Genomic DNA, 10,413 nt, shown 5'->3' on the forward strand with positions numbered 1-10,413 from the left:
CTAGAAAGACCGGAATCTGTGTCACCAAATGTCAGTTTACGTGCGAACTCTACTGGCGAGTAGTGGTACTAAATTTATGAAACGTCAACATGATCGTGATGGAATTTGCTAATCAAAACGAAATATTCCACTAAATTGTGTATTAATAAATAGCATTAAGAGGTTGTTTGTGCGAAAAATCAAGCCAGTGTACAATAACGTTATATGCAGTGCAGTTAAAATATGTAGTTTTGTGGTTAAGTGTCCGTTCAACATAGTTTTCTAAATGTTGATTGATGGTTCTCAGCTGTACTTGAAATAACAAGCAGAATGTCGCTGCCTGGGAATGGAATCTTCGTGGTGCAGGGCGAGATGGCCATGCTGGTCACCGCCATGCGGCGGAGCACGCGCTGGGGCTCTCATTCCTTCCCCAACGAAGAATATGACGTACTAATGCGCACATTCCAGGATCTCAAAACTATACTGAACCAAGTGGACGACTTGAGGCTGATTGACCCACCAACGTATTTGGGCCCATTTCTAGAAGTTATTAGAAGCAAGGAGACCACTGGGCCCGTGACTAGTCTTGCTCTCTCAGCAATACACAAGTTTTTATCATATGGATTGATTGGTAAGACTTCTATTGCATTTCATCATTAAACTACCAAATTTAAAGTATATCAGTAACATTCAGACTGTATTGCATTTGTATAATTGGATATTCTTGTCAGAAATGGTTTCTCAAATATGGCATTTAGTTTTATCTTATCTTTATAGTGGCTATCTACTTCAAGTGTAGGTTTATTGCATCAATGCAATTTTCCTTATACACAATTCATAGACATGCCCTAATGAGCAAGGTAATTTTGATAAAATGTTTTTTTATTATCAAATATTTTCTTAATTAGCTCATTGTTGCTGTTTGTATAAAAATATTAAAGTTTTGAAACTGTTATCTTTCTCTACCTGAAACTCTTGAAAAAGATATTAGACATTTGTATTGAAAATAATAAAGAAAAGATGTGGTAGCATAGTTAAAAATTTATAGCAGCTGGTGGTTTTTTTGATTTCACCTATGGTTTCTTCTGCAATGACCACATTATTATGAATTCTTAATGCATGTAACTCCTCAAATCACTGTTTCCCCCACAACCATAAATGACATTCAAACAAATAATTAGGATTATTTAGAGTTTGACTGCCCAAGAACAAAGTTGCAGTCAATTTTGGTAATACAAATGAAACCAAATAATTTATGTTTAACTTTATTTAAGAATATATCCAGTCAACAGAAAGCCACTTGATCCATTCATTGTCACTTCGGGGTGGGTTCGGTCTGGTAGGATCTGAAAACAATATATTTTTTTTTTGTTAAGTTTTGAAACAAGGGAAGAAAATGATTATTTGGAATAAAAACAAAGTAAGACACTGTCTACTATATGATTTTTGCATTTTCAAAACCTAAGGGCATCTGTTTTGAATTTTACAAGCAACAACTAAAAAACAAAACAAAAATTAATACATAATTTATTTCACTGCACTGGCCTCTGGAATGAATGCCCAGAGTGCCATATAGTGCACAACTAATTGTTTATCATTTGCCAATTTTTGTTGCTAGTAACATGCTAGCATGCATGCTAAATAACTGTCATTTTTATAACTAGTATTATTGCTATTATCAAAATGTTTATAAAACCAGTATTACTTATCCACTTGACAGTCCGACGATACCATGGTATCCAAAACCAAAATGCTTCAAACCGTCCGTGGATACTTTAGTGTCGTAAAGTTTAACCTTGATTTTGTGAATAAATCATAAACTACATGCTATTGTTTTATAAATAGTATTTGAATGAGTAAACATTAATTTACGTCTCAGTATTTCTTCTTTATTCAAAACCTTGTAGTTAAAAAATTGTGGACACAGCGCGTTTTGTCAGTCGATAAAAAACCCGGATGGTTTGAGGCATATTGGTTGCGCGCTTCTGGACTGTCAAGTAGTTATAATAACACAAATTGCATATCATGCAGAACCAATGAATCAATACCTGATAATTCCTCATCCAACAACAAGTCAATTTGAGTGCAGCAACATTGCTTCTAATTTTCAAGTTCATATACATTTTCTGTAACGGCTCAGCAACACTGTAGTAAATTGCAAATGGCCGACCTGGCTTCACAAAAGCCACAAGTTCATCAAACAGGTTCTGTGGGTCCTCTTTACACGCAATCACTAATGAATCAACTTTGTCTTTTAAAAGGTCAGCAGCTGCAATGTTATCGAAATGCCATTTGGGTTTTTTGGGTTCATATCCCTCCGTATCATTATTAGGTATTTTGTCTGTCTCATTTTCTTGAGATGCCTCATCAAGTTTTGGTACTTTACTGGCTGCTTCTGGGCTTTCCCTTTTTCTTTTTAACGTGTTATGCTCAGTAACAGAGTCATTTGTGTTCTCAATAACATCTTTTACCTCACTGTTGTTAGTCTCATGAGTATCACAGCCCTGATAGAACTGTCTCAATGCTGAGTAAATATTAACAGATATGCATCTACGGGAGTGCTCTTCTTTGAAATTCATGGCTAGCAGAGCTTGTTTCTGTGACATGTTCCCAGGGTGCATATGTATCAGCTTAGCGCTGTTTGATTCACCTATAGCACTTAGTAGTGCTGCAGCTAACAACCCATTTGAGCCAGAGTCATATAAAAGATGGACACCTTCCGATTGTATGTTGATAGCAGTAATTATTTGGGACAAGGTGTCAATGCGGATATTTTGGATTTTACCAGGATCCAGCTTGTACAGTATCTCTGTTATCATGCGCAAATTCGGCCGTAGTATTTGTATGTACTCGAAATATTTCTTTTCTTTTTTCTTTAGATACTTTTCTTGTGAGAATTCAGTTTTGTTGTGAAAAGTGTTGGAATTGCTTATTAAAGTTTCTACTATGTCCGAGGCTCGGTTGGAGTCTGTGCGTAGATCTTCTATTTGGGCGTGTGTGAGTTTTTGGGATTGCCCGTCGTCGAATATGTTTCTGTTGTCGGTGCCTGAAACTTTCACATTTATTTCGTCTTTCAAATACACGGCTTCTTCCGCAAGTTGTAACGAGTACTCCTTGCATCTTTTACCGCCTTTAGGTATTATTTTAAACACGGAATGGTACCGGCAACCGTCTATTCCTGTTAAATCAACCTTATCTCGACCTAAGCTTATGCTAGAGTCAGGTTTGTTCAACTTGTGCAGCTTCCTGTAGTTCTGTTTTTGTATAACGATGTATTCACCGACGTGAATTAAGTTATCTGACGTCATTATGATAACGTATTAAAGTTATTTTTCTAACATTAACACAAGTAACTGTAAACTAACGTCACGTCACCTGGTTAACCTAAATATAAGCCTAACCTCAAAATGTGTAAGTGTAATGTCACATGTAGCGCTGTTCGAGTCACAGTTTAACCTGTCAACGAGCAGACATTATAAAAATAAGGCTTGTTACACAATTACAATTTACGATCATTAAAAAAAAATGCTTAAGATTTTTAATTGTTTCGAAATTTGAGACACTAATTTATAACTATTTTTTTTCGATATTTTTTTTTGATTAACCTTGATTAATTTAAATGTAACAAAATATTTTTTTAACATTCCAGACCCGACGCACCCCAGCGTCCCGGCGACGGTGGAAGACATCGCGGACGCAGTCACACACGCGCGGTTTGTCGGTACCGACCACTCCTCCGACGGCGTCGTGCTCATGAAAATACTGCAGGTAACAAACAATCAGCCCTTAAAAAAATAGCCCTAGCGAAGTTCTCTATGACGCCTTTTTCTTATTGAAGAAGGATCATCACCATCATCTCAGAAAGAAAGGGCTGTAGTTCCCACGCGGGCCCAATGTGGTTTGGGAACTTCATGCACTTGCTTTGCAGATTTTAGTTTAGTATGCATGGTAAAATTATAAATACCACAAATTCCTATAAACTGAGAAGTGCGGGCCCCGGTTTGAACAACAAGAAGTAGGTCATTGGGTTATAGTATGAGCTTGAGTTTAAAAAAAAATATGATGCAATCTTATAACGACTTCCAGGTGCTTCGCACACTGATGCTGAGTCCAGAAGGCGCCATGTTGACGGACGAGAGCGTTTGTGAGATAATGCTGAGCTGCTTCCGTATATGCTTCGAGACTAGACTTACGGGTAAGTATTTCTTTAGCAGTTATTTAGTTACTCAGATAAAAAAAAAACAACTCAAGTAGTTCAACCAAAAAAGTGTCAATTATGTATAGTTGTGTCACTGTACTGTAGAAACTGCCACAGCGGAGCGTGTAAAAAAAATCTGACACGTATTCCGGCCCTGAAATAAGAGTTGTATCAGATATTTATGCATGCTTGTGTGTCAGATATTGGTGCTGGTGACTGTAGTGAAACTCAATCGCATACTGGGCTGAAACTTGTGCTACTGATCTCATGTTGACATTCCATACAGCAGCCAAAGAAGTCGTATATAAATTGATTATGAAATGACCCTATTCTGGTACACTATTCAGTTTCCTCAACTGGACCATTTGTGGTACAGAGGCCAGGTGGGCTACTACGAAATTTGAAAATCGCAGTTCGTATCGTACCGTCCCTTTCACTCTCGTATTAAATAATATAAGGGTCAGCGGGACGGCAAGATATGAAGTTCGAACTTTGTAGTACGAGTATGTAGTACTTTGTAGTATGGGTCTGTTAGGAAGAAACCCGTTTATTGCAGAGTTGTTGCGACGCAACGCAGAGCAGTGCCTTCGCGACATGACGCAGCTGATCTTCATGCGGCTGCCGCAGTTCCCGCCCGAGCACGAGGCCGCGGCCTTCGCCACCGCCGGCCTCTCGCTCAAGAAGCGCGATAAGGGCAAGAGACGAGGCACTCACAGTGAGTCTCACCAGCTTATAGAGTTATTGCGTCCTAGTGTCTGTGCCTCATGTCGCAGTGGTCTTCATGCGGCTGCCGCAGTTCCCACCCCAACAGCTCAAGAAGCGCGATAAGGGCAAGAGACACTAACAGTGACTCTCATCATCATCATCATCATCATCATCTCAGCCTATCACTGTTGGACGTAACGTAGGCCTCCCCCAGACGATTCCAGCGGTTTTCTATTAAGTTAAATTATTTAAGAGAAAATATGTGTTCCATGCCTATTCCCTATTGACATTAGTAGCTTATAGTTTCCGTGTCTCCCGATAGATGGCGCTGTTCATCAACGAAACACGCTATCGTTTGTCTCCCCTACAACACATGAGAACTCGAAGTTATCCGATTGGTTTAAAAAGGGTGTTCGTCGCTTCGATGACGCGTCAGCCGGCAACGGCGGGCGGGTATGGTCATCAAGACATACTCAACACGTAATTTTTATCACGGAGAGGCAGTTGGCTACCCTGTATGTACCGGCGCCTCCTCTATCTAAACAAGAGGTTCACAAACTTATTTCGTGACACTGTGATAAAGCTGAAAATGTTGAGCTTTATCGCTGGAAAAAAAACCTCTTCAATTTCGGCAAAAACAGTGTTATTTTTTTTTTCTTCATTCACTCCAATTTCTTTTATTTGTACCACTGCCACGACTGCTACTAAATGAGATTAAAGAAATTAGCTTCCGAGACCAAGACCATTCCTGCAAGCTGCTGCTCGACGCGGCGACTTGACGCTACTTTTTTGAGTCGCGGGAAATTCAAAATCACCTTCAAAATGGGGTCACGTGACCAGATTTATCGCTGCAAACGAGCGACGAGCGACTGCATGTGGGGGCACCCTAGCGCCCACTTTGAAAATCAGTTATTTTTTGTAGCACCGTCCAAAAACCTTAAAAATCTCAATAACATAGTCTCGCCTGATGAAGGCACAAAGGTGAAGATTTTTCTGGGTCCCTTACCGCCCACCTCTAGGCCTCCAGCGCCCACAAGGGGGCGTTATTGCCCACTTTGGAAAAGACCTAAACTGTGGCAGTAAGATGCCATTAATTCCTATAGGGTGCGGCTAGCTAATATTCGTCCGAGTAATTGTCGAGTTGGTTCGGTCGACCCGGAATATTTGTACAGTTGAGGTCAAAGTCATTACTTTGTTTACGACAATTTTCTACAAAAGTTCAAATATGTAGTGACAGCAACAAGACTAAAGTGTAAAGATATCTTTGACCTCGACTGTAGAGCAATAATGTATAACCTGATAATTCGTATATTGTATACAAATTACATAAGGGCATGTATTATTTGGTCGTATATTCGTGATGACAATTGCAGTTCGTACTTTAACCGCACTCAAATTATTTTAAATTGATCCTAAATCAGTAAATAGTCGAGTTGGCAAATATAAGTGACGTCACGGTTCGGTTTTGCCATACAAAGACTAGAGGGATGCAGTAAAATAAGTGATTTTGAAAAAAAAAATCCTCAGGCACCAACTCTCTGGAGAGGAAGTCTTCGATCACGGAGCCTGCAAGCCCGGCGCCGGTGGACCCCGACGTTGACGCCGAAGCCAAGAAAGCTGAAAGTCTTCGACATAGGTATGGGTCAAGAGGACTAGCTTTGAAATTACTTTGCAGCTAAGTCCATTGGATAGATGTTCTTCTGTATTTTTATTACAAGCTTTTATTTAGTTTCACCTGTCCCGTTGTCTGTCTGTAGTCAAATCTTGCAAGTTAAATTCGACCAATTTCCAATAGTCGGATTGACTTAAAATTTGGCATACTTATGTAACTTGCGTGACAATATAATAATCTGGCAGTGACATCTTAGTAGTCCGGCCAGGATCGTCTCCGCAGGACGGAACTCTTCAACGGTTAATGGCATCGACTTGAAATTTGGTATGCAAATGTAGTTTGGGTGACAATGCAAGTAAAGTCGACAAAAAGTACAGTCAGCAAAAAAAGCTTGTATTAAAAATGATTTTTTTACCAAAAACTTATTTTTTTAAATAAACTCACGTATGGTAGTTTATTGGTAGTATTTTATTTAGCATTAATTCGTGGCTTCGTTTTGAATGTGTTATTCTCGAAATCCAGCTACTATTCACTAAATTTCATTCACGGATTTGAATCCGGTTGGTTGTAGCCGATTTAGCTTGAAAAAAAAAAACCATACACACTTATAATATCAATTTAAATTTGCGTTAAGAAATGTATACATATTCACATACATTTTAGTAAAATAAACTCAAATCTCATTTGAATAAAAAAAATGAGAGACTGTTTATTATAGCACCAGGAGATTACAATCAATCATAACAGAATCATTAATTCTATATTTATTGTTTAATGTTCCTTATTTAGTGTACTTTTACTTTCATGGGCCATTAATACCACTTCGTATCTTCCAGTCAAGACAAGAACCTCATAAACGAAGCGGAGATCACAATCGAACCCGTGGAGCAAATCAAGAGCCCCGCTAAGAAGCACGCGCGCCACTCGTCCATGGACCTCGCGACCACTGGCAACACGTCCATATCGCAGCTGCTGGAGAAGTGTGTCAGCGCGGACGGCGAGGGGCAGAGCGAGGAGGCGCGCGAGGAAAAAGGAGAGGAAGGTGAGTGCCGTTTAACTGTTAATCATCATCATCATTATATAAGCGGTAGGACGTCCACTGTTGGACATAGGCCTCCCCATTTACTAATAAATTATTGAAGAATATTTCAGGTAGTTATCAATTTATTTTATTTTTTAGTGTTTACTTTAAGATCTACAATAATTGTACTAATGAACATGATCGCAATAAATTAATATGAATTTTTTTTGATGACTGAACCGAACCTTATTTTAAAACTGATTTGGGTAAAAATTCAGCATATTTGAGGCGTTCTTTTCATTTCGGCAAGTATTGTTTAAAGATGATGCTTAAGGTTACATTTTTATGAAACTAAAGACAATACCGATGCTAAATCTAGTGAGACCAAAATTCTTGCGACTTGTCTTTCTGTTGTGCTAATAAACGCTCGAATATTTCACCCATTTAATGGTGTTTTAGTAGAATACAACTTATTTAATGGGAAGTTGTAACAATAAGTTACATCCCGGCAGTTTTACTTTATTCCCGAAACAATTAGATTAAATTCAAAGTGGGCCTCAGGTTAAACCGTATGTTTAGTTCCAGAGTCGGACCCGGAAGGCGCCGCCGCCTCCAAACCGGAAGAGGTCACGGAGAAGCTGGAAGAGTACGTGAACCACCGCGGCATCCGGTTCACTCCGCACGACGAATCGCACGACTTGCAGCCGTACGGGCTCGTCTGTGTGCGGGAACTTTTCCGGTACGGTACACTTATCCGATATACAATGCGTTATTTTTTATTTCCGTTAGCTTTAACAGCTCAAATGAAGGTAATTTCTCTATTAGGGCAAAAGTCTGCGATGGCCGGCCAGTCCTTTGTTATTTTATAAAATCTGTTTTTTTTAAATATTTTTTTTTCTAACAGGTAAGAATGATCCGAATAATGAAGCTGGCTGTTGGGAGCTCTTGACTTGAATCATTCTTGATTCTTGGTTTTGTCTTGCACTCGTCAAATCTGTGAATTTTACTATTTGTTCTTTAAAAATGTCTGTTAACTTGTATAATATTTTGATTAAAAAAAATGATTTGGCCTAGAATTTTATTACCAGGTAATGTTTATCAAATAGTGGTGATGAGAGAATGATATGTGCCGAAGTTAACGGAAATAAACAAAAACACGAGGTATAAAAAAAAAACTTATCAGCTCATTAGCAGTTTTTGTTTTAAACACGTTCTTGATTGGCAGGTTCCTGATATCGCTGTGCAACCCACTGGACCCTCAGAACACGTCGGGCATGGTGCACCTGGGGCTGGCGCTGGCCGGCACCGCGCTGGAGGTGGGCGCCGACCACGTCGCCGACTACCCCTCGCTGCTGTATCTGGTCAAGGACCCGCTCTGCAGGAACCTGCTCAGCGTGAGTACTGTGCCCTGTCCCGTGCAACCCCCGGCCCCTCTGTACACGCCCATACAAACTAATGTTAAACTGACATCTATGGGCGTGTACACGAAAAATCTGGTCGGTATTATCCGGACCGGTGCGCAATAAAGAATATTTGTATTATATTGTATTGTTTGACAGAAAGAAATGGTGAATGAGGCTGTGATTCCGAGCGCTTTTGACAATACGGTTTATGGTTCGTAGATGTTGTACTTACATTATTAGTATACAAACGCTGCTAAAATCAAAAGTTGTAGGTATGTCAAACGAGATCAAAATTTTATTTTGAGCCTCATTTATTTGTATTTCTCGCTACGCTTGGATTCTTTCGCATATTCGGGATTCAAAATGGTTGTAATGTTATGTATATGTTATTATTTAGTATGTTCAGTATTTGTTTCGGGATTTTTACATGCGTAATTCGCGGTCTGACGCCCCAGCTTGCCTGCATACCAATTTTCATCAAAATCTGTAACGCCGTTTTAGTTGAATGAGTAACAAACACACACACATCTTCATCAGCCGGAAGACGTCCACTGTTGAACAAAGGCCTCCCCCTTAGAACGCCACAATGAACGCCAACTCGCCATTCACCGCCATTCACCGGTTGCCCGCAACTCTTGCGATGTCGTCAGTCCACCTCGTGGGAGGCCTGCCAACGCTTCGTCTTCCGGTTCGTGGTCGCCACACGAGAACCTTTCCCGCCCAACGGTTGTCCCAACAACAATAAACTTCTATTATTATAAATTTTATATTATTATATTTATCTAGTCTATAGATTATAGCTTTTGTTAAAATTATTTCCTTTTTCCACAGCTGCTAAACACAGAGCGGATATCAATATTCGCGCTCGATCTCCAAATAACCTTCTTACTCTTCGAAGCTCTCCGATTCCACCTCAAGTTCCAAATGGAAGCATTCTTCAAGAAAATCATAGAAATAATATCTACCGACATCTCCAAAGCTAACTACGAGTTAAAAGAAATCCAACACTTATCTCTAGAAAGCCTAGCACAGATATTTAGAATACCTGGATTATGCAATGAGTTGTATCTAAACTATGATTGTGATGTGTACTGCATGAATGTTTTCGAGGAAATGACCAAATTGCTATCCAAAAACGTGGTATCTTCTACTGCGTATAACATCCATTCTTTGTCTTTAGAAGCTTTGATGACTATAATAGAAGCTATAGAAATGAGTAACCCTAAAGAGAGCGAGACGGAAGTACAAAGTGTGGTGGAAGAGAAGGAGAGAGGGCGATGTGGGCACGTGTCGTTGGAGCTAGGCGGTATGGACGATGTGTCTTCTGTGAGTGATCACGTGACGCATGATATTAGTCAGTATTTCGGATGCGGGAGGACGGGGAGGCATAAGATCGAGTCTGACGTACCCTCGGAAGCGGAGCTGGATAATATAAGGAATATGAAGAAGGTAAGTGACCAGTTAAGTTGAGTTTAAGTAGACTAAGGGGCTGTTT

At 39.7% G+C, this 10,413-nt stretch overlaps 2 protein-coding genes and 1 non-coding gene across 3 annotated transcripts; 2 read left to right on the forward strand and 1 right to left on the reverse strand.

The window, feature by feature from the left end:
- Positions 1-52: 52 nt before the first annotated feature.
- LOC141445135 (Golgi-specific brefeldin A-resistance guanine nucleotide exchange factor 1-like) lies at positions 53-10,388 on the forward strand. The gene is made up of 9 exons (XM_074110919.1): positions 53-610; positions 3,629-3,747; positions 4,066-4,174; positions 4,734-4,892; positions 6,410-6,518; positions 7,331-7,536; positions 8,095-8,254; positions 8,741-8,909; positions 9,750-10,388. The coding sequence occupies exons 1-9, from the start codon at positions 310-312 to the stop codon at positions 10,386-10,388; spliced, it is 1,971 nt and encodes a 656-aa protein (XP_073967020.1). The 5' UTR covers positions 53-309.
- Positions 1,232-3,381, reverse strand: LOC141445140 (tRNA (adenine(58)-N(1))-methyltransferase non-catalytic subunit TRM6-like). Its single transcript, XM_074110923.1, has 2 exons — positions 2,028-3,381; positions 1,232-1,325 (listed from the first exon to the last, which is right to left on the reverse strand). The coding sequence occupies exons 1-2, from the start codon at positions 3,285-3,287 to the stop codon at positions 1,245-1,247; spliced, it is 1,341 nt and encodes a 446-aa protein (XP_073967024.1). The 5' UTR covers positions 3,288-3,381; the 3' UTR covers positions 1,232-1,244.
- On the forward strand, positions 5,285-5,415 carry LOC141445145 (U11 spliceosomal RNA). The gene has a single exon (XR_012453280.1). It is a non-coding gene; the product is annotated as a U11 spliceosomal RNA (small nuclear RNA).
- Positions 10,389-10,413: the final 25 nt, after the last annotated feature.

The sequence above is a fragment of the Choristoneura fumiferana genome, unplaced genomic scaffold (genome assembly GCF_025370935.1).
Source record: "Choristoneura fumiferana unplaced genomic scaffold, NRCan_CFum_1 Sck3bRy_369;HRSCAF=857_pilon, whole genome shotgun sequence".
Taxonomy (NCBI): Eukaryota; Metazoa; Arthropoda; class Insecta; order Lepidoptera; family Tortricidae; genus Choristoneura; species Choristoneura fumiferana.